The sequence below is a fragment of the Panthera leo genome, chromosome D3, assembly GCF_018350215.1.
Source record: "Panthera leo isolate Ple1 chromosome D3, P.leo_Ple1_pat1.1, whole genome shotgun sequence".
Taxonomy (NCBI): Eukaryota; Metazoa; Chordata; class Mammalia; order Carnivora; family Felidae; genus Panthera; species Panthera leo.
Window position 1 is genome coordinate 67,191,138 of NC_056690.1, and position 24,307 is coordinate 67,215,444.

At 44.0% G+C, this 24,307-nt stretch overlaps 1 protein-coding gene across 2 annotated transcripts in view; it reads left to right on the forward strand.

The window, feature by feature from the left end:
• Nucleotides 1–24,307, forward strand: part of KATNAL2 (katanin catalytic subunit A1 like 2) — a 67,568-nt gene that overhangs the window by 12,690 nt on the left and 30,571 nt on the right. Inside the window, exons 2-6 of one of the 2 annotated variants that reach the window (XM_042911235.1) lie at nt 13,356–13,426; nt 17,022–17,188; nt 18,538–18,580; nt 21,640–21,757; nt 22,900–22,998. In XM_042911235.1, the coding sequence (XP_042767169.1) occupies nt 13,356–13,426; nt 17,022–17,188; nt 18,538–18,580; nt 21,640–21,757; nt 22,900–22,998 (498 nt within the window). The remainder of the gene's footprint in view (nt 1–13,355; nt 13,427–17,021; nt 17,189–18,537; nt 18,581–21,639; nt 21,758–22,899; nt 22,999–24,307) is intronic. The other variant, XM_042911236.1, reaches the window with a different exon arrangement.

Genomic DNA, 24,307 nt, shown 5'->3' on the forward strand with positions numbered 1-24,307 from the left:
AATTGTGGTCTTTTTTTCCCGCTGATTTGTGAGAGCTTATTATATATAAAGGAGGTTGGCCTTTGAATGTTTAAAAAAAAATGTAAATCTTTCCCAGATTGCTGTCTTTTGACCTTGTTTTTGATTTCTAAAATTTTTATGTAGTTAAATTTATCAGTCTTTTTAATTAATGGTTTCTGGGTTTGTGTCCAAGAAAGCCTTATTTACTCTGAGATTAAAAAAAATAATCCCATGCCAAGTAGTTTTATGTATGTATGTATGAACAATCTGAGAATACTACTTATTAAAACAATGTCTTATTGTTTACAGAGGGGCTACTTGACAAAACTCTAATTGATCTTAAAATCCTCAGTAAAGGGGCGCCTGGGTGGCTCAGTCGGTTGAGTGTCTGGCTTCGGCTCAAGTCATGATGTCACAGTTTGTGGGTTCGAGCCCCGCATCGGGCTCTGTGCTGACAGCTCAGAGCCTGGAGCCTGCTTCGAATTCTGTGTCTCCCTCTCTCTCTGCTCCTCCCCCACTCATGCTCTGTCTCTCTCTCTCCGTCAAAAATAAACAAAAACATTTAAAAAAAAACTTTTTTTTTTTTTTTAAATCCTCAGTAAAACTGAGGTTTCACGTCTTGGGAATTCTGGAGTATTCTCCAGGCGGGGAGGCAGTGGCTGTGGCACATAGGTTCTCAGGTACAACCTTTGCAAACTACAGGAGTGAGAGTCCCGAAGTTTCCGCAAAGCAAGAGCCTCTGGTCTCCCGGGGAAGTGCCATCTCAGAACCCCGCCGCCCGTGTCTCCCCCACCCCAAATTCCGTGTCCAAGGCAAGTCTCAGCTTATGTGGGGAGAATGTGTTCTTGAAGTCTAACACTGGCTTGGCCGTCATCTGGGCACTTTTCCTGGCGGGTTTCCACGGCCCAGTGGGCACTGCGGGAGCTCGGGCGGTCGCAGGCCGTCTTCTCTGAGAAGAGGTTAAAGCTGTCCCTCCGTCACCGCCGCCGAGGGCATGGTGTGGTGCTAGCTTGATCAGCGGCTCCTCTGTGCAAACGTCTCCCGGCTCCTTAGAACATCAGTAGGGTGCTGGGCCACCGGCTTGAAAAGGACCAGCCTTGCTGGTCAGCCCTAGGGCTTATTGGCCCGTGCAGACCCCACGTTCATTGTCAGCCCCCACAGCCACCACCCTCGGGCCTCCTGAAGCTGCACGAACATCGCCCACCACGCCTCACGCTCTTCTGGATCTTCTCATTGGTGTCAATGAGTTTTCCATAATTTATCGATTTCTTCAACTAGCACACGACTGTATTTCTGTATGCCACATAGCTGATCGGCATAAAATCTCCAAAATGGGTTCAGGAACGGAATGCGTGGCTCCTCCCACTTCAAAGATCCATGTTGTTTTTAAGTATCCGGATGCACTGGTGGTACCAGGTCATCATTTCGTGGAGCTGGGCACACTTGGGACCACAAAACACCTGCATCTTTGAATTCATTCTGCGTCCGGTAAATCCAGCTTCTTCCTCTTCCTGGGGTGAAGACAGCGCTTCTTGCTTTGGTGGGAAGGAGCACATCAATGCAAAGACACGAGAGGCTGGTAACGGGCCTGTGCCCTGGGTAATGGGAGGTCTGTCAACACTGGTAGTGAGTCAGCAGGGACCTCTTTCAGCCTGGCCCGATGGGCTCCAGACGGCTGTGCCTTCCCTGACTTGTTTTGTTCACCTGAGGTCATTTCTGAACCGAGTCCAAGTTTTCACTAGTGCTTTTAGGGTCATTCTGAAGTCCTTTTTCTCAGAATGCAGTAGCTGAAGTTTTCAGTCTCCCCCTACCCCCACCCCCACCCCAGGGGCGGTCATAGTTGAAGCAGGACTCAAAAGACACAGTGGGTGGCTGCAATTCATCATCCAGATCTGCCTCCTCAACTTCAGGGAGGGAGCCCATTGGCTTTCTATCCAAATTAAAAGTTTTTATTTTCCCTTCCTGAATCCTTGGGTTGTTAGAACCTTCTCTTTCGCCTTGGGCAACAGGCCTCCTGCCCACTTTCCAAGTCTAAGCTGTCTAGACTTTGCTTGTTTTTGTCTGATTTGGTTTTCTCTGAGCCTTGCGCTCTTGCATCTTAAGGCGGTGCAGTCTGTAGCAACCACGATGGAGTGAACACTCGTGAAGGCAGTGGCCCCTCTTTCCTTCTTTCTGGACAGCCCTACAGAGGGCGTTTCTTCTTTGTGTTGTCTTGGGAGAGAGGCCTTGGGCTTTCCTCCCTGGAGGAGGCCTGGCGTGATTTCTGGCCGAGCAAAGCAGAGGACTTCTCATGTCCTTTGGCACCCACCAGGACTTTGTCCCTTTGGGAAGACCGGTGCCCCTTGCTTTGACTCACAGCCCCTTTCCCTTGGGGCCACCCAGGTGGCATTCTTGGCTGTGTCCCCGTCTGTCCTGAGAGGCACCAGAGTGGCCTGGAGAAGGCCACTGCAGCATGGGCCTCCGACAGGGATCTGTGCTGGGTCCGGACAACTGCTGAGGACCCGCAGACAGTGGACGGGACAGCGCGTAACCAGAAGATTCCTGTTCTCAGGGCTAAATTGGAGCAACGCTGTGGCTCTTCCCATCTCCTCTCACGACTGTGGGACACCGGGTGGGGCCTCTGGAGCTCGGAGGCTTTTCTGTGGTTTTTCTGTCTGTGCTCAGGGCCGTCTGATCGGCCGCTGGAGGCTTTTGCAGGGTTGTGGCCGGTCTCCCTCGGTTCCGGCCTCCTAAGGAGCGGTTCCAGGACGCTTTGGGGAATCCTCTTCTCCAAAGCAGGCTCAGTGTTTGATCCATGGGAGCCAGCCTCTGCCCCTGGGCCACGTCCCTGGCCAGGCCGCCGGATTGCTGGTATTTGTGCAGGCGACTGACTGTCCCGCCACCCTGGTCTCGGGGAGCACAGCTACTGAGTGGAGCCAGGCAGAGTCCCTTCAAATCTTGTTGCAGCTTCTTCGGGTCAGGGCCTGTGGCTGGCTCGCCTGCAGCTCCTGCACCACCGGGTGCCCCGACCTCTCTGCCCTTGCTCGGGCAGGGCTCGTGTGCCACCTCTGGCCCCATGCGGACCTGGCCCGGACCAGCGTGCCCTGGAGAGCTGGGCCTGCAGCCTGGGCGTGCCCGGCAGCCCGGCTTCTGGTCCTCGGGGTGCGGAGCCAGCGCAGTGGCCAGCCCAGCCCCGGACCCTGACCCTGGCCCTAGAAAGACCCACCCACGCTCTCTGTGTGGGCTGTGGACCTTTACCCCCAGGAAATTGACTCCTGTAGGGGGTCCCTGGGCCCCCTGCCCGGCTCTGGTCTGGTCCCTAGTGCCCTGCGCCTGCTGTTGACGACCTTTTCTAACCTCAGCTTAACCCAACAAAACGGGTAATACTTCCCCCATTTTATGAATGAGAGTACTGAGGTTTAGACAGATCAAATTAACTTGCATGTGGTTACATAACGGAAAGAGGTGAAGCTGGAACCTGAATCAAAGTAGTTTAGGTCCTGGGTGAACACACACCTCTGAGTAGGTGGAAGAATTGAGGCCTAGAGAGAGAACGGGAATAGTTCAAAGTCACACAGTTTAGCCCCGTGAGGGCGGTAATAGTTCCTACATCTGGCTTGTCCCCAAAGTGGTGTAGGACACAGGCATCGAATACATTCTTGAATGAATGAATAGCCATTTGCTCTGACCACCTGAACATCGGCAGTAAAGCCTGAGTCAGATGAGCCTGAGCCCGACTCCCCCTAATTATCCTTGAGGGCACTTACCCTTATCTTAGAAGGACTACATTTTATTTAGTTTTTATTTGTTTTTATTTATTTATTTGAGAGAGAGAGAGTGCAGGGGACAGGGGCAAAGGGAGAGAGAGAGAGAGAGAGAGAGAGAGAGAGAGAGAACGTAAGCAGGCTCCATGCTTAGTGCCAAAGCCTGATGTGAGTCTCCATCCCAGAACCCTGGGCTCATGACCTGAGCTGATATCAAGAGTCCAACACTTAAGAAACTGAGCCACTGAGGTGCCCCTGCACTTTATTATTACTACTATTACAACTAAAACTAATCACTTAATAGTCTTAACTTAAAATGGCAGCATTGATTATAGCTCCTTTGATTGGATTGGATCCAATTAGATCCTAGTCAGATCTCCAGGAATGCATCTGGCCAGACCCCTTGCCCAAATCAGGAAAGCTCGCTGGTTGCACTTCCTTTATCTTTTTATATTTAAGGTTTTTAATCGCTTGAACAATGCTATGGGTATATGTTTTATGTATTATTCAACTTTTCCTTCACTTTCCAGTTGTCTTAACATTATAAATAGTAGTTTATTTGTAGTCTAGATTTTCCCCATCATTTTAGGTTTAAAGATACCCCAAGTCTTAGAAGTTATTACATTTAAGAATTCCTGACAGTTTTTATATTTTCAATATTCTCAGTAGTATCAATTGGCAGTTCTAATGTTGCATGATTACTTCCATAATCATAAATCAAGTGTAAAGACATGATAGGTAATGAAGAGAATAAATAAAATAAAAACACCACATTCCCACAACCCAGAGACACTATGGTGGTAACCAAAGGTGAACCTTAGTGTATATCCACACACCCCTCCAGATCCTTTTCTATGTGTATACAGTTACACACACACACACACACACACACACACACACACACACGTTTTATCAAAATGAAATCATATAGTAAGTACTGTTCTTTAACCAACTAGTTCTCTAACCAGAGAACTTAGACAGTTCTCTAACTAGTCATGCATTGTATCTGGTTGTCATAGCCCTTAAGTCTCTTTGCATTGCCACAGCCCCCACCCGTACTTTCTCTATTGTTCTCTTCTTTTCTTTTTTATTTTCAACGGCACTGACTTGTTCCAGAAACCACGAGAACCGTTCTGCAGAACATCTCCCCTCCTAGATTTGTCTGATTGCTTCCTGGAGATCTCTATCTCTGAGGCTCGATCCCTGGTGACAGAAAAGTTGGTTCTAAAGGCTTGATGGATTTACATCAAATCCTTTCATTTACCTCATAGGTGATACTGAGAACTTCACATCGCACATGTCAGGGGACTGATATCGCCTTACTGTGCCCGGCAGTCTGATCTCCCCATCGTGCAGCTCTGTTGCAAGCAGAAAGTAGCCTGTGTGAGCATGGGCTTCTGAAAAGAACACAAATATCATAATTCCGCAATCTGGTTCAGTGTTGAATAACAATGGCACCGTGTGGCATGGAAAGTCTTCTGTGTTTCAGTAGACTTTATACTTCTCTGAAATCCCAAATTCCATCACCAGTTCATACTCGGGATTAACAAGTGTCTCTTCTCATGGAACACACTGTTCCTGAGCATAGCTGACCAGTTCTGACTTTGTATTAAATATAATAAATGTCTCCCCTGGATCCGTAGACACTCTTTTGGTAGTTCTAGTGCTTTGTCAAGTTGTACAGTGTTTGAAACTTAGCAAGTTTCCTGGTACAAACAGGAGGTAATCAGGAAACAAACAAAAAACAAATTAGAACCTATGGGTATATATTCAAGCTTTTAAGTGAATATCAGATGCAGGGACTGTAAAATAGAACTATAATAAAAACATTTGAAAGAAGAAATGTGTCCTTTTTAACTGTTTGTTTTTGAGATGGAAAGCTTAATGCAAAATTTGGATCTTATTACAGAAATTGAAACGAGCCCATGCAAATTAATCTCCATTGCACCCGTAAAAAAGAAATTAAAAGCACTAATGTTGCATGTGGTGTATATACAGTAACATTTCCTAAATATCTTCTGGGTCTAAAACTAGGGATGATATTCAATGCTTCCTTTTCCTCAGGCTACAGTATCATAGGATTCAATTTTGAAACTGATAATGGAGGCATTTTTGTTGCACAATTGCCCACAAAGGAAATGAAGGAAGAAGAAAACAGCCAGATCATTGAAGCAGAGACAAATGAGATACCTCCCGTTCTATGTTCACTTCTGGTCCTCCTTTCTTTGGTAGACAGAAATTAATTGAGCATCTAATTGTGTCCATTTCAGGGGCACACCATCTTTTACAGTTTAAATTGGCCATTTGTTGATGGTCCATTCTTAGTTTTTTCATTCAGAAGACAACTTTCCATGCTAATTTGAATGGCCGGAGTATAAAGATGTTACAGATCTGGTAAACTTTACACTTTTAATTAATAACTTTATAAGACCACATTCTGTATTTCAAGTGATAGCACATCTTAAATATTTAGCATTAGGTATTTAAACAGTATTTTCTTATACCTTTTTTCTGTTCTTACTAAATTCTGAACTACCACCTAACTTGTTTCAAAGAAAAAGTTGAAGTATTATTTCCAGGCCCGGAGCCCCCAAATACAAGCCGTTTCACAATCTGCATAGTAGGAAAGCTCTCTGTGAAGCAGCTTCGTTACCAAACAGAATTCCGAATCACTGAACCAAAGGATGCCCCTGAATCCCCATCATCTGCCATAGACATCAGGACTATCTGCCAAACTTTGTGATTCTGGCCAAAACCCCCCGGAAATACTCTCAACTAGTGCTGGGATGGCTACCATTTTCCAGGAATGAAATCAAACCCCTGAACAAGCCTCTCTGGTAGGTTATTTATATTCTTTGAAGAATATGGCCAAAGTTGCCCAGATCAGCCTAGGGTCCAGAAGTGCCTCCCTCTCAAGCATTAGACTTTTGTCCTCCAGTTCAGCCTGATCGCCCATGAGTTCACAGGTCAGTGGGTCCACTGTGTAAACAACACTCCAGGGAATCCAAGGGAGATAATTCTGACAAATCCTCCAGCTCAAGTTTTGTCGGGGTGGCTGTGAAACCAAAGGCCCTACTTATGGATGGAGGACGAGACGATTCCTAGGTTTTTCAGCCTCTGTGTATGTGAGGTGAAGTGAGGCAGGTGGGGTCTGTAGTCACAGGGGTGGGCAGCGTGGTGTGGAGGAGGAGGTGCCTCTGGGTGACTTTGTATGGATCTTCCCCTCCCTGTGAATGAAAACATAGCCCTGCACCCCATACCTACCAAGCCTGGGCAGGGAACCCGGATGTCAGAGTGGCTCTCTGCCAAGGTGGTGGATGTAATTCCTTGACCTAGAAATTTTCTAATCTGTGAACAGTCCAACCCAAGTTGATGTTTTGTTTGCTTTTTACTTGCCCACGTATTAAATTTAAACAATTCATATGGATTGGCACTTAAGTAGCCGTGTCCCCATCCCATTCCTGTGCCCAGAGGTAATTACATATCTGGGTTTTATTCCTTACTTCTTCTACGAGTGAAGGATTGTAGGTGTGTATGTGATTTTCCCCTTTACAGCATGTCTTAGAATGAGGTAGATCTACAGATGCTGGAATTGGAAGGTTCACAAGATACATTATTAAGTGGTGGGAAGAGGCAGGATGCCCAACAGTGTAAATAAAACTATCCTGTTTTCATAAACTTTAAAAAAGTTGCACATAGGTATGTTGGTAGGTATGATATGATATTCTGAACGATTACACAAGAAATTAAAATAGTGGATAGAAGGAAGAGGGAATCTTTTATTTTTATTTTTTATTTTATTAAAACAAATTTTTTTTAAGTTTATTCATTTTGAGAGAGAGCGACACACAGCGAGCAGGAGAGGGGCAGAGAGGGAGAGAGAGAATCCCAAGCAGGCTCTGCGCTGTCAGCGAGGAGCCCCATGTGGGGCCCCAACTCACAAACACAGGGATCATGACCCGAGAGGAAACCCGGAGTCAGAGGCTTAACGACTGAGCCACCCAAGGTCCCCAAGAATCTTTTCTTTTTAAACCGTACTGTTTGAAGTTTTTTTGTTTATCAAATTTAATTCAGGCTTGTGTTTCAAGCTTTCTTGCCCCAAGCAACACAATATTTGGGGGGGGGGGGGGGGGGCAGTGAGTGGGTGGAGCGAAAACACAACGTGCTCAGAATCTTTCCTCAGCCGTGTAAATAGATCCGGCTCATTCTTCCTACCGGTGCCTTGCTTTCCACGGTGAGCTTGCGCCATGACTTATTTAACCACTGATGGATGTCTATAGCCTATTGCTATTTTTTTGCGAACACAAATAATGTTGTATTAAACATCCTTGAACATTAATCACTGTGCATACATGGACTATTTCTACGATATAATATAATTGATCTTCTACAATGGAAATTGCTAGGAGTGGAATTGCTGGGTCAACGAGGCTGTGCGTTTTTCATTTTGATAGATTTTGCCAATTTGCTCTATAAAAGGTTTGCACTAGTTTACATTTCCACCAGTCATATGTGAGAGCATATTCTTTCAGACCTTGCCAGATCTTTAAAAGATCTTTCTTTTAAAGAATTTTGAGGTGGGAGCGTGGGACTCTTGATTTCCGCCCAGGTCATGACCCCAGGGTCATGGGATTGAGCCCCACGTTTGGGCTTGGGGCTGGGCATGGAGCCTGCTTAACATTCTCTCTCTCTCTCTCTCTCTCTCTCTCTCTCTCTCTCTCTCTCTCTCCCTCTCCCTGTCCCCCACTCACGCACATGCACACACATTCTCTCTGTAAAAAAAAAAAAAAAAAAGGAATTTTTGTTTTACTGAAAGAGTCTTATTTTTGTCCAATGAACTGAAGAAATATTAACACTATTTAAGGTGATTTCTTCAACTTTTTTTTAAATACTTAAAAAAATTTTTTTAATCTTCATTTATTTTTGAGAGACAGAGAGACAGAGACAGAGCATGAGTGGGCGTTGGGGCAGAGAGAGAGGGAGACACAGAATCCAAAGCAGGCTCCAGGCTCTGAGCTGTCAGCCCGCATCCTGGCACGGGACTCAAACTCACAAACCATGAGATCATGACCCGAGCTGAAGCTGGAGGCTTAACCAACCGAGCCACCCAGGTGCCCCTAAGGTGGTTTCTTCAACTTTTATGTGCATGGCCCATGATGACAAAACCAAAAAGTATACAGTAAAGGGAAATGTCTGCCCAGAGGGTTTTGTGTTTTCTTTTCTGTCCAGCACACCTACCCAGTGCTCACGCTGGGCTCGCTGGCTGGACATAGCTGATTGATCAGAGCACATAAAGGAGCGCCAGTGGTCGCCCCATCCCACGACGGGACCCGGGACCAGGACCGGCCCTGGCACTGCCGCCAGGGTGGGGAGCAGGCTCTCACAGCGATGTGGGTGATCGGCAGCTCTTTCTCCCCACCATTTCCATTTTGAATCACTTTAAAATGTTGCACAAAAGGATTTCTATTTTCAGTCAGACCATTTGTTTTGTGAATCAGGGTAAAAAAGTTACTCAAATTATTTACATTCATTTTAGTCTTTTTTTTCTCTACCTCTCTCCATTTTTTTTTTTTTTGCATTTTAAAACAGTCTTATTTGAGATATAATTCACATATCAGACAACTCACCCGAGGTATATTTACAGAGGTACACATACAACCATCACCACGGTAATTTCAGAACATCTTCACTACCCCAAAAAGAAACTCTACATCCCTTAACTGTTACCCACCCCATTCTTCCATCCTCCCCAGCGCTCCCATGTCCCACTTTTTTTCTTTCTTCCCTTCTTTCTTTCTTTCTTGCTTTCTTTGTGAGTTCTATGCCCAATGTGGGGCTTGAACTCACCACCCTAAGATCAAGAGTCGCATGCTCAGATCAACTGAGCCAGCCAGGCGCTCCCTCCCATCCCCTTTTAAAAACATCCCTCTCAAGATCTTTTTCTGTTCACCTAATGAGTTTTCTGGCTCTACCCAGACCTTCCTTTTTAGGAAATCTAGAGCTATCATCCAAACACAGTGCGGTGTGTGCAGTACTGAGGAACAGAAGCAAAACGCTCCTTAGCTAATTTTTCTCAGCATCCTACTCATAAGAGAACATGTGCACCTGTGCACGTTTAGATTAAGAAGTGCATGCTTCCAGAGTGAAGGATGGAGAGACTCTGAATTATACGAACAAGCAACTAACAGCTGTTGAGCACCCACCAATCACTGACCCTGATACGGGCACAGCACCCCACAGTCTGCAAAAACACTGCCCAGTTGGAAAGGGCACTAGCCAGTGTCCACTGAAGCGCCTCTGAGAACGTGCATGGCTTTCATGGCTCTTTAGCTCCAATCCTTTTGTTCTCAAAGACCTTTACGTACATGTGAAATGGATTAGCTTCATTTACAGCAGGAATCTGACTATTCAGAAATTAAAAAGCATGATCATCCTACGAGACACAACGCTCCTGGTGCAGCAGGGAGACTGACTTTTTGAAGGAGGTCTAGCCAGTAATTGCTTCGAAATGGTCACTAAAATTGTGGGATTTTAGGTTTGAGGAATTGTAAGAGCCACCACTTGTGTGTTACCATGTGAGGTCAGCTAAGAAAGACTGTTTGGTGACCACAGTTGTTTGATTTTAGCAAATTTGGCAGTTTTTGGCAAATTAAAATAGCAGTTTCTCTCTAGTCTGTAGTCAAGGTGTAGGGGTGGGAGCAGAGATTGACGAGAAGGGGGTTAAACCGGGAGGAACTGATGGAAGAACACTGGGTTCTGAGCTCAAGTCTGCAGGCTTTGAGCAAATCCCTTACTTTATCTGGATCTTAGGTTCTTGAGACTCAATGATCTCCCAGTACCTTCTAGACTTCTAAAATTCTGAATCAAAACCCCAAGCCTGAACTTGAGAATTTTTCTACTTAGAAACATATCCTATCAATCTTATTACTGTTTCTCTAACATGTGGTTATATCTTTATTTGCAAACCTGATTTGGACTGAATTTTGCGATGATTGTCATTTTTTATGCGAATAATAATTTGGAACTAACCTAAATTTCATGAAGTGTTCCCCTCCTAATACACTAGATGGCACTACAAGCAAGTCAAATCAAATTACAAAAAAAGCAACAAAAAAACAAAAACAAACAAACAAAAATGGAGTGGGGGAGGGGGATAGATTTTGACTATCAGAGTCAAAGTTACTAAATATGGTAAATTAGAAAAGCTTCAGTCTTTATCAAGAGTGTTATGTCAACATCTTCAGAAAAATGAGCAAAAATGGCCAATGTTGAATGTCTTAAGATCAGGAAAATGTCATTTTGTGTAGTGACTTTCAATCTGTTACTGTGCCCCAACTGTAAGACATTTTAGGTTGGGTCCCAACCCATATACACACACGCTAAAGCAACGGAAGCTCCATAGGGCAATCCTAAGCCTTCTTCCCTGTCGTGCATTCTGAGACCATTTCTTTTGCACTGAAGGAAAATGCATTCCTTGGAAGAGTGGGGAAAGTGTATGTGACACATTATCTGATGTATTTGATGGTGAACAAAGTGATAGGAGGGGACTTTAGAGGTGTGTTGCTGTTTGAAAATTAGTAATATGTATACAGCCAAGCTAAAAAAATGAGGCAATTATTCATTCTAAGAAAAAATAATGTACAGAAATGGGTAAGTGCTTTCTGACTCAGCAGTGAACATTATTTACATGGTCATAATAATGTAAGCACTGAATATTGATATAAGTGTAGCGGGGAGGGGAGGGTGAGAAGTTGGATGGCAACGTAGTTCTCATCTACCTTAACAGGATGTGAACAGTTAATGCCTAGTGTTCACGTATCGCAAAACAGTGATGTATTTAGAAACATGGAGGTGAGTGTCAGAAGAAACGGCTAAGCTAATTAAGGTTGTTGCCTGTAGCGGGGAAGTGGGGAGTGAGGTAGTGGAGTGGGGGCACAGTCTATTGTTTTTTGTTAAAAATTTATGGGGGTGCCTGGCTGGCTCAGTCAGTGGAGCATGAGACTCTTGGTCTCGGGGTTACGAGGTTGGGCCCCACGTTGGAGGTAGAGATTACTTAAAAAAATACAATCCTAAGAAAATTATAAAAATAAAAATTTATAGTACTATATTATTCAGCCTTAAAAAGGAAGAAAATTTGGACACATATTACAACATGGATGAACCCTGACAACATTATGCTAAATGAAATAAGCCAGACACGAAAGGACAAATACTGTTGAAGTGAGTCCACTTACATGAGGTACGTAGTAAAGGCAAATTCTTAGAGACAGAAAGTAGACTGGTAGAATGGTAGGCGCCAGGGCTTAGGGGGGGGAGGTTAGGGCGTTATTGTTTAATGAATACAGAGTTTCAGTTGGGAGAGAGAAGAAAGTTCTAGAGATGGATGGCAGTGATGGCTTAACAACAATATGAATGTACTCAATGCCACTAAACTGTACTTATAAATGGCTTAAATGGTAAATTTTACATTATGTATATTTCATCATAAAAAAAGCGATGTAAGAAAAAATAATTTATAATACTGTTTGATTCTTTTTTTAATGTTTATTTATTTTTGAGAGAGAGATAGAGACAGAGTGTGAGCAGGGGAGGGGCAGAGAGAGAGGGAGACACAGAATCCAAGCAGGCTCCAGGCTCTGAGCTGTCAGCACAGAGCCCGAAGCGGGGCTCGAACTCACAGACCACAAGATCATGACCTGAGCCGAAGTCGGCTTGGATGCTCAGCCAACCAAGCCACCCAGGTGCCCCAATACTGTTTGATTTAAATAACTGCACACATGTTTTAATTGTATTACATTAATTTTTAGAAAGCTTCGGATGAATGTCTGAAAGTCTTTATACATGTCATGAGCGTGTTTATTTGGGCCACCGAGGGGCCTTTTTTGCTTTTATCCAGTTCTTACCTGTATGCTCCTTAGAAAAAGATGTCAGGTAAGTTATTCACAAATAAGGGAGGTATTACTGAAAGTAGGTGTCTTATGAATACATTTCAGGGGAATTTGAGATACCTGATACCTAAACACAGCACACGAATGCTGAATAAACGTACACATGCATCGAGTTTGAATAAGGACATTATTACGCAGGAATTTCCGTCTTCTGGCCTCTGCTGCTCTCAGTGGGTATGCTAAATGTTTGGCTGTGTAGTCACCTGCTGAGTGGCTTGTTGGAACTCAAGGCCACTTTGTGCTGGGACTGGGCGCGTCTCCGGGTGAACCAAAGATGCTGTGCTGTCAGAGCTGATTTCTAGCTCACAAGTTTCTCTTTACCATCACCTTCCTTAACCTGGCCCAAACAGGAGCGTGTATACTCATTTCTTTGCACTTATAAGCAATAAAATACCAATTAGCTTGGCAGGAAGAAGTTGACTAGTAAAGTGCAATTCTAATTTAAATCACTGTACCTTCAGTGTACAATTGAGAAGGCAGCTCTAAGAAGAAAACGACAATGGAAAATAACTTTACATATCCTTAGAGACGTTGAACTGCCTTCCAGCCTTTAAGTCATGCTTCTTGGTTTTGACAGGTTACATTTACCTTCGAGGGTTTATTGCTATAAAAAGAGTGTTAGATCTCATTGTTGTCCCATCTAAATTCTCCTGTTTGTTCACAGTGTGAGAGGAGAACAGAAGCACGACGAAAAAATCTTCTTATTTTGATTCTGCATTATTTAACACAAGAAGGGTATGTTCTGTTTCAAAGATTTACAGACGTGATTCCTCTCTTTGTCTGACCTCCACTTTTCTAGATATACACTTATAAAAATAGCTAATAGAATTTATTTTTTATAGCAGTTTTATATTTATAGAAAAACTGAGCTGAAAGTATTCAGAGTTCCCATATATTGGGAATCCCCCTACCCTAGCCAGTCTACCCTGTTACTGACATCTTACATTGGTGTGGTACGTGTGGTATAATTGGTGAACTAATCTTGATATATAAATATCTGTGTGTGTGTGCATGTGTGTATGTAGATGTACCTATATGTATATGTGTGTATATATACATATTATTTTAGAGAGAGAGTGTGAGCAAGGGAGAGGAGCAGAGAGAGAGAGAGAGAGACAGAGAGACAGAGACAGAGAGACAGAGAGAGAGAATCTTAAGCAGGCTCCACACTCATTGTGGAGCCCAACACGGGGGTTGACCCTATGACCCAGGGATCGTAACCTGAGTTGAAACCAAGAGTCTCATGCTCAACAGACTGAGCAGCCCAGGTGCCCCCAATCTTGATATATTATTGTTAGCTAATGTCCATAGTTCACATCAGGGTTTACTCTTGTGTTGAATGGTTCCATGAGTTTTGACAAATTCATAATGTCATGCATCCAGCATTGTAGTATTACATTGAATAGCTTCACCCCTAAATATCCCCTGTGCTCTGCCTGTCCCTATCCCCACCATCAGCAACCTAGGTTCATAATTTTATGGCCTCATTGACACATATAGTTCCATTATGCATTTTGAAAACTCTAACAAAGCTACCCAGTCATGAGATACGTTCCCTTTCCCATTCAGGTTTCAGGCCTATCAAATCAGATTCCCAGGGCCCTACAGCAGGCTACATACACAGAGATCACACTCTTATTCCTCAATTCTCCTTCCCTCAAAATAAAGGTATTGCATTTACTGGATGACCTATGCCCCCCTTTCTTTTCTGGACAATGCCATTCAATAACTGGCAGGGGAGGAAATTTGGAAGCATCTGAGTTTGGCCACCTACCTGATCTGGAAACGTGCAAGCCTTTACAATGAAGGCTGCAGATGTGCTGGGTTTTATGAGGAAGAGAGCTCATCCACTATTTACTTTCCAGTTTCCTTTCTTTCCAGGTTTCATCTAGGAAGAAAATATTCAGGTTTCAGGCTTAGGGCTTGAACTTTCAAGTTAGAGCAGCAGTTCTCAACTGGGGTGATTTTGCCTCTTGGGGAGCATTTGGCAATGTCTGGGATGCTGCTAAACATCCTTCAATGCACAGGACAGCATCCCACAACAGAATTATCCAGCCCTAAGTGGTAACTGTGCCAAGAAACTATCTCAGAAAGGAGAACCACGAAAACAAAAGACAAAGAAAAGTTAGCATAGTTTATCCCTTCGACTGTGTATTTACAAAGCATGCACTTCCCCTTTCTGCCACGAGATGGCCCCTTGCATCTCAAATCAATGAAAATTCTAGTAAAATTGACCATTTTCCCGAGACCTGCTGGTAAAGGCACTTAGGAGTGTATGTCAAGATGAAAAGTAAACTGTAGGTATTTTTAAAAGACATATCAATGTTGGAAAAGCAGACCTGTCTTTAACAAAAGACCAAGGATTTATCCTCATCAAGAGGCTAGGTTACAGTGAATTGGATTAAACAACCAGAGAAAAGCTTTGTAGAGATGGCAAGGTGAGCTGGTCTAGAAAGATGTGGAGAAGATGGATAGACAGACATGATGCACAAGGACATCGCAGGCAGGCTCACGGAGAAAGAAGAGGCATAAGTGGAGAAAGACCAGAGTTGGGCTGTGTGTGGGAGAACAGGTGAGGTCCGACAGTGGAGGATCACAGCTGCTGCTTCGAGGACTACACACGCTGCTCTCTGGGTCTGAGCACCCGTTAACAGCCTCCCCATCTCTCCCACTATGTCATGCTCATTACTGCTCACCCCTCTTCCTGACGTCCCATCCTGTCACTCTGTTGGTTGAGAACCTCTAGTGGCTCCTCCAGCCAACCTCATTAAATTCAGATTTCATTCAAGCTCCAACAGTGTAGGAGCAACACGCAGAAGCAGTTTTGTTCCCCGATTAATTAGTTTGGGATCTATGAGGCCTACTATCATCTATTCTTATAATTTTTGTGTAAGTCAAAAGCCCATGATCCTGGGAAGAGTTCAATATAATGTGATGTGAGTAAAGACTACAAGCAATCTATAGTGTATGTTCTCACACACACACACACACACACACACAAATAATATATATAACATATATATATATATATGCTATATATATGGGTGTGTATATACATATATAGAGCTTTACAAGTGTATGTATGTAAGTATATATGTATTTAGTCATTAAAAATGTTTGGAAAGATAGGCAAAGGTAGTGGAATTTTCTTTTGACTTACCTGTATTTTCTAGTTTTTTCTCAAATGAGCATGTATTACTTAATACTAAACAAAAATTATTCATAGGAAAGAGTTAGTTTTTCTCTCTGTAAAATGGGGATTAAGACACAGTATAGAAGCCTGATGAGCCATCAATGTATAGAGGCTGACTGACTACAGCCAATTGATGTTTTGCAGTTTCTTTAAAGTTTAGCAAGGTCACTGGAAATAATCATGGCAACCTTGTTTAAGAAAGTTCAGTGTTCCAACTGACCTGAATCTGGTGAAGGGAAGAGAGCATAATATAAAAGAAAGTTTTCTCCTACCTTCCCAGATTTGAATCAAACAGGAAGAAGTCTATCCTGAGGCAGAAATTCTTAATCCAATGTCCTTGGATGAAATTGTATGCTGATTTGGGCATATTTGCCCATTTTCCAGGAGAGTCTTTGGTTTCATAAGAAGTTGAGAACTAAGATTAAAATGTGGAAAGTCTTTCCACTTTCAGAGGATTGGGAGACAGAGCATTGCTGAGACCACAACAGGTTCAAAGTGACAGTGAAGAACCCCGGTGAAGATCATGCTTCCACCCACAGTCACCGGGTAGTGTAGATGTGTGACTGAAGAAAAATGACCAGAAATAACATGACCCAGCAATGACTTCTTCTTATACTCAATCTCCTTGATGATATTGATCAACATATTTCTGGAATTTCCTTCAGAACTCATGACCTATGCTTTTCAGTTGCCACAATCATGGCACATCTTGCCTCTTGGGCTTAAATTTGGGTTTAACAATTGCCAGATGTTATCTAAAATTAATGCTGGTGAATAAAGAGGTAATCAAGTTGGGCAAATACTCAATTTTGGCTAGAAATGAGAAAACACAGGACATTTTCTTAGTCGATTTACTTATTTGACTTCTAAGCACTTCCAAAAATGTTTTGAACAACGATTGCATCATTAGAATAAGTATGTAGCTTCAACTGCTTTGAAAAACAGTACTTGGATATACTTAACATATGTGGGCTCCTTCTATAGGCAAACCTCGTATATTGTAATTGTCATTGAATGTACTGCTTAATATAAGCTTAATATTTGTATTGAGTCTCTGTGGACTTGTAATGCCTGTTTGCCTTTATTCTTTTTACCCAGAGTTAATTTCTGTTGTTTTTTCTTCTGTGAAATGGCCAGATATATCGATGCAGCCAATGCTTTGGAGCAAGAAACTAAACTGGGGTTACGACGCTTTGAAGTCTGTGACAACATCGACCTTGAAACTATTTTGATGGAATACGAGAGCTATTATTTTGTAAAATTTCAGAAATACCCCAAAATTGTCAAAAAGGCATCAGACACAGGTACATGGCTATTTTCTAGAAATAAGGTTTTTTCTCATCTTTAAGATTAGTGTTTCTTCCTCATTTTATTCTCAGATAGATGCTACTCCCCCCCCCCCCCCCCCCCACACACACACACACTGAAAGAATAGACCAGAAAGATTGTATAGCCTGCATCAGATCCTGTACAGAAATAGAAACATGATCGGTCAGGCAGTGATGTCCCTTTAGTCACGGTGGCATTTGTTTGAGGTATGTGTGTTTTAGGACAATGAAAGCAAAACCCCAGTGCATCACAGGTGCTTTTTAGAAGACCAACGTTACTTTCATTTCTTTAAAAATGGAAAGAGCTGTTGGAAGAGGATAAAAGACAGAAGACTTTTTGTTGTTGTTGTTAGGAAGACCTATTATCTATCTTGAAAATAACATGAAAATGAGTATTGGTGAAGCTAATAGCTCATGTATAGATAATGAAATGCTTTTGAAAGCCATCAATCCAGATAATGATCAATAGAATGCAAAGACCCAGTATAGGTTAGCAGTCAAGGAGGCTGGCTGGAGGAAAGATCTAAAGCGAGGGCCCTATGTTTTGTAGTAACATTGACTTGGAAGTCTGTAAGTGGGGGAAGTAATTATAAACCAAGGGAGATCATTGTCCTGTTTACAAGGCACTTGTTAAGCCACAGACTTTAACATTTCATGTGGGGACCAGGAAACCAAGAGGAATGTCAATTAAAAATAGCCGGGGGCGCATCTCTGAGCTGGAAGGGATATTTATCTGAGCTCCTTTCCAGGGCAGAGTTCAGAGCTCCCTGTCCTTGGCTGGTTGCTGGGTCTGGGTTTGGGCAGAGAAGCACTGACTCCTGGGCCACCAGGACTATTATTGACATGATCCAATTTCTAGATTGCTGGTTCTGATTTAGTCTGGAACCATATTCTCCTGGGATATTAGACACAATGTCTTTATTTTAAGGTAAACTGGCAGAGTACGACTGGTAAGTGTTCATGCAATCATCCTGGTGTCCCATGGACCACAGCAAAATGGTGTCAGGTTCATGAAAACTTAATGTAATGGTAACCGTAAAGTTGGCCCACACTGAAGTTGCCACCAGGTTCATGGTCTCCAACTCAATTAATATCTAAGGGCTCTGGGGTCTTTCTCCATGCAGAAATGCTTGGGAAACATGGGTTTCTTTCCTTCTGCTGGTAGTTTCACTTCTTTCTATATGAGAATAGCTTAGAGCTCCGGGACCCCACAAGGTTATAGCACAAATTTTGAGAACAATGTAAAAGGGCAAACATATCTGAAAAATCACTTTCTCTTAAGAATTAAATTCATTCCTTTTCCTCCAATATTTGTTTTGCTACAGCGGAAAATAATTTACCACAAAGAAGTGGAGGGAAGACCAGAAGGTAAAGTGAATGGTAATTCCTCTTGACCAACCCAACTCTAAGAGTTTGTGGGATCCCTTTCCAGAAGATTCTCCAGCTCGGTTCCCTATCTGTCTACCAGCAATTGCAGATTGTGATCATGTGACCTTAGTGGGCCCAGCAATGGGTTCCCCACACGTTACAGACGTCCAAGACATGAGCCAACATCTATGGGTTCTCCTGGTTTTACCACAGATAACTGCATTCACTAGTGCTCTTTCAAGGCTATGTGCTATGAAGAGTACGGACCTCAGAGATTGCAAGACCCAGGTTCAATTCCTGGCTCTGCTCCTCACAAGCTTGGAGCAAGTTTCTGACACACAGTGAGGTCCCCACACGTAGCAAGCACCCATGCATGCCTCATGATAATACTCTCAATAATGCTCTGCCTGAGGCTAACTTTGTTTTGTACTATTCTTTAGGAACAATTTTATCGTTTTGACCAAAGCATTATCCATTTATTTACAGTTTCCATAAAGCTAGTCAGACTCTGACAACAAATGATAACTACTTTTGAACCAAAAAAGCGAGGAGCATTTAAAGAAGCCAGCTTTAGCATGCATTTGGGTTCTGATTATGTTTCAGCCACGTATTCATGCCTGGAACTTCCCCAGCATTCCTTACCTAGGAGAACATTCCAGAAGTGAATGTCTTTCGAGCACTCTGCTTCTCTTCAGGGAGGCAGCTTGACAGCTTGTGTGTCCTCAGCTCGTCTCTGAGTAAACGTTTGTACGTGGCAGGCGTAAAGGTCAGACAGCAAATGGCTGGAGTCAGGAAGGATAATTAGGAAAGTAATGAATGCTGTTTGTTTACAATTTTGTAATTGAAGACAGCTATTGAAATGAAAGGTTGTGTCATGAGACTGGCTATTAACAAATGAAAGTGCCTTTTCCTAATGCTTGCATTTCACACCAGAGAGCAAGCTCCCAGTTTACAGATTTGCAGATAACTCAGTGGAGGAAAGTTTATTTAATGTGATGGATAACAGAATTAGGATGCCAAAAAATCTGGACAATTTGGAAGATGGGCGCAAAATAACACGATGAAATTTAATGAAATGAGGTGTAAGCTCCAACCAAAGACTAATGACAAATAGCTCCCTCATTACAAAATCAGGGACCTAGAAATCTGAGTTCACAACAGATAAGGTGTGAGGGTGATCACAACAGTGTGATGTGACTGCTAATGTGGTCTCGGGCCTCACAGATAGAAATACAGTGTCCCCAAAATAGGAGGTGACTCTGTTGTGGTCAGAAGACTGTGGACAAAGGAAAGGTGACCAGGATGAGGATGAATCTGGGAGCCAGGTAACCTTAGGAATGATTGGGGCAACTGGAGAGGGTTAGCTTGAAGACTGGAACCCATGGGGAGGCGGTGCCCCTAGAACAAGACGGCACCAGTCTTCACCCTCTAAAGAGGGACTGAGCCTTCTTTGTAGAATTCCACAGGGCATACTCAGGAGGGGCACCTAAAATTATAGCGGGGTGGATTTGGTCCCATATTAGGATGAATTTTACAATCATTAGAGCTGACTGGGAATGAATCACATTGCTTTGCACATTAGGAACTTGTCTCTGATCGTGTTGAAGCAGATCTGTGAACCACTTGCCTCCAAAGGGAAATAAAAGCAGGAAAACAGATTCCCTGTTCCCTGTCTGCCCTGCAATGACGTTAGGCAAGCTTCACTACATATGTATATATATGACCTCATTGCATTTAAATCAGTGCTATTCATAAGGGTTTGCACTTGTAACATGTTTGGTATTCATTTCATAGACACTTCATTTTTGTGCCAGCCAAAGGCCTGAGGGACAGACGTTTGTATTCCTAGTTTACAGATGAAAAACAATGTTCCGAGAAACTGTCAGCTGTCCACCTCTTATGATACCCACCCCAGTGGGCCAACACCGGGGTCATCGTGTGTGGACGCTGGCGTTATTATTGGCATGGGTGGTCTTTTGCTGGCTAGGTGTTTATATTAGATACAACTCCTCCTTTCCCAAAAAGAAATGGAGAAATAGGTGCTCTCTGAGACCCCTTAGGACAGGGGAGAAATACTTCCAGCAAAACTCCTGCAAACACATCTTACACGTAAGGACAAAGGAATGGAGAAAACCCAAACAAGTTCAGATGTGGGACTTCACGGTCTGCCCCCTGAGCAGTCCTGCCTCTCTCTGATGTCATCTCCTATCTACTAATTTTCCAAAACTGAATTTCTCGTTCCAAGGACCTAGCGAACAACTTTATTTTACCTTTATATTGATGCATATGACACATATACAGTCAAATGTCCATATACTCTCGTAAGCGCCACCACCCCAGCCCCCCAGCAGTCTCTCTTCCCAATCAGTGCATCCCATCTCCAAGAGAGGTAGCCACTGTCTGGCGTCCAGACCCATCAATATGTTTTGCCTTAAGTGAACAATATTTGGTGAAAATCTGTTTGGCAAATATGAAGATCTGTGACAACAGAGATGAGGTAAGGGTTGCTTCCCTTGCACAAGCCCCTTCGATGTTTCAGTATACGGGCTGCCGAAGTGAGCACCTTTCCATGTTGGCTTTATGCAGCCTGATGAGAACTATTTTAAGTACACCCAGCACACTGGATCAAAACTACAGGCAAATCCCTAGGCTTCCTCCTTCCTCCCCACAACGTGACCCCTGGGCTGCATACTGTTCTTTAAGGAAGGTGGGAAGAAACGTTGGAAAATGCTTGCAAAAGTCATGTGTTCTTAGGAATACAGAGCTATCTGCAGAAGAGCTGGAGCCAGGTGGCTTGAAGGGAAAATGAAGAGGGGGTTGGGGGCCTCCAGGAGGAGGTGGACCCTCTAGCTTGCTCTTGGAGGAACCCAAGGGGTAGAGTGGAGCAAGTCAGAGCCAGGACGGCCAGGGTGTCAGGACAGTGCAAATGGAAGGGCCCAATGGTGCCACATCTGCACATCTTTGTAGAACTCTTTTTAAGTCGGCTACACAGGTTGTTTAGTTACCTCAAATTAAATGGTTTGAATAATTTCCTCCAGGGTCTTTGTTCCCTCCCCTAGGGTGATGAGCGACAGTTGTCAAAATCTTCCCAAGATCAGTCAGCAGAGGCCGCGGTCCAGAATCACGGTGGGGAAGCCAGGGGATGCCAAATCCGTCCATAAGGAGCATCCTAAACAGGTCTGGATGGCTTTGCTGGTATTGGTAAAACTGCAGGTGGCTGAGAAATAGCCCTGAGAAAAGAGTCACATTTATTCATTTTTGTGTGATTTTGTTACATTGTAGATTTTCTTCCAGTATACTGAATTAAAACCACAAGCAAATCTCTAGCCTTCCTAATGTTTCTTAATTCGAGTGGAAAGTCTCCTTCCTTCCGCCAGCCTTCCCCCTGGTTGGAGTACTGGGAAACAGTCCTCGAGGGGTAAGCCCTGGGTCCAGTCAGAGCAGGGGGCTGGTTGCTACAGAGCTCAATCATCCCATTTGAGGTAATTATAGGTGGCACATCTTTCCTGTCCCAAAGCACATTCCTGGACTCTTAAGACTAAGTCAAGGACGGCCTCAGGAATGGCTGGGTTTCTCCAAAACACAAATGGTTGGTCTTCACTCCAGACCTCCCCGCAAAACAATCTTGGGGACAGGGTGGTCAGCAAGAGGACAGAGCCCAGCAGGCGGGGGAAATCAATGGCTTCTAACTCAGGGGATTCATACCTCCAACCTCCTGGGTCAGAACAAACATACCAGGTTTCAGAGGAAAGAGAACTAATGGAAATAGTGAAAAAGAATGGGAAGAAAGAGGGTCAGAGATCCCTGGCAGGGGAGAAAGGAGTCCTCGTGAAACTCAATTGTCAGAAGGAACCTCTCACTCTCGAGGAGGTTGTACACTTCTGGCCATTGCAGTCTGGCTCAGGTGGAAGGGAGCCGAAGGTGGTGCAGGGGAATCCGCAGGAAGCAGTTGACTGTTGACTCAGCTCCACCTCCAAACTCGGCCACCCCTGGCCTCAGATACCTCGTTATAGGAGAACAGGCAAGCCAGTGTGAACGGGGATGGGTTGAGGCACAACGGTTTCCTCCACCAGAAAAGCTGCTCAAAGCCTGTAGCTTCTGGTGACAGCTCTTCCCGTATGGCACAGGCAGACAGTGAATTCATCTTGTTGGGTCTGCACAGAAGTGGCCGAATGACACATGAGGTTCCCGTTTACTGAACTGATACCCAGTGTGTGATTCTGGATGCCGGAATAGGCATTTCCCACCAGCATGTGGAACTTGCTGTCCACACCAGCATGTGGAACAAGAGGCTTCTTGCTGTCTTCCTCTTTCCCCAGGAGCCTGTCAATAATACTCCCATGGAGGGCGCTGACTTTGGCTTGAGTATATCAGGAATCCCCAAAGGCAGCGGAGAAGAAAACGTCCGCCCACAAAAAGTAAGTGGCATTCGTGAACCTAGAACCAAAAGGGGGCATCCCTTTTCTTTGTAAAAATGAAAGTAAAAAAGGCTATTTTTGTCAAAGAGGAAAGCTAATAGGTGACGGTCAAAGGCTGGCTGTGCGGTGAACTGAGAGGAGCACTGGATGAGGATTACAGCCCTGGTGTTCCAGTCTGGTCTTGAAGGATGTGCCCCACCTCGAAGAAGCTCAGTCTCCCTATTTGTAAACTCAGGAGTTTGGAAGAGATGGCTTCCAACGTCACTTTCAGCTTAAAAATCCCACGACTGAAATGATCAGCATGGGTGTTCTGTATTATTGAAGGGGTTATGATGGCCTACCCATTCTTTCTTCCCCCACTGGTGGTAACTGATGAGTGATGGCACTTTTTCTCCATGGAGATGTGGCTCTAGGCTTACATGTCATTCCATGTGAACCATGAAACCTCAGTTGAAATAGGGTGGGTCTTATCCATACTAAATATTTCTACCCCTTTCATAATGAACCTCATTTCTTGATTCAGAAATAACCGTTTCTCAAACAGAGAAGACCCAGATTGGGTGGCTGTAGGCAAAAGGTAGGTTAAAACCTGTCCTTTGGAAAGGTGAAGCAGTATCAACACCCAGCAGGTTTCTCTTGATTGTAACTTCTGGGGTTGGGTGTCTTTTTAAGAGTCATCTTTCTTCAAGCAAGTTCTCAAACTACAGGACTTCAGACTTACCCCTGGCTGGTTCTTCTGGGGCGAACTAAACTCTGACTGTGTGTGTGTTTGGAGGGGAGGCTGGAAGCATCTCCCTGGAAATTAAGGGAGCTCTCATTGGCTTGAACTGGCTCCTTTTAAGGTCCTCAAGTATATGGGTTCTCTCTCTCTCTCTCTCTCTCTCTCTCTCTCCCTCTCTCTCAAAAATAAATAAACATTAAAAAAATTTTAAAAAGGGGCACCTGGGTGGCTCAGTAGGTTAAGTGCCAACTTCAGCTGAGGTCATGATCTTGCGGCTTATGAGTTCCAGCCCCACGTCGGGGTTTGTGCTGACAGCTTGGAGCCTGGAGCCTGAAGCCTGACTCGGATTCTGTGTCTCCCTCTTTCTCTGCCCCTCCCCTGCTCACACTCTGTCTCTGTCTCTCTCAAAAATGAATAAACATTAAAAAAATGTTTTTAATTAGAAAGATATCATAACGAGTGGAGAATGTTAGCATAGTGTCCAGCACATAATATACACTCGGTAAGTGCTGGCTACTGCTAATTACTTTTTTCTTGCATGCATCCTTCCTTTCTCCTTCTGCCTGCGGGGGAGATGAGGTGGCATTG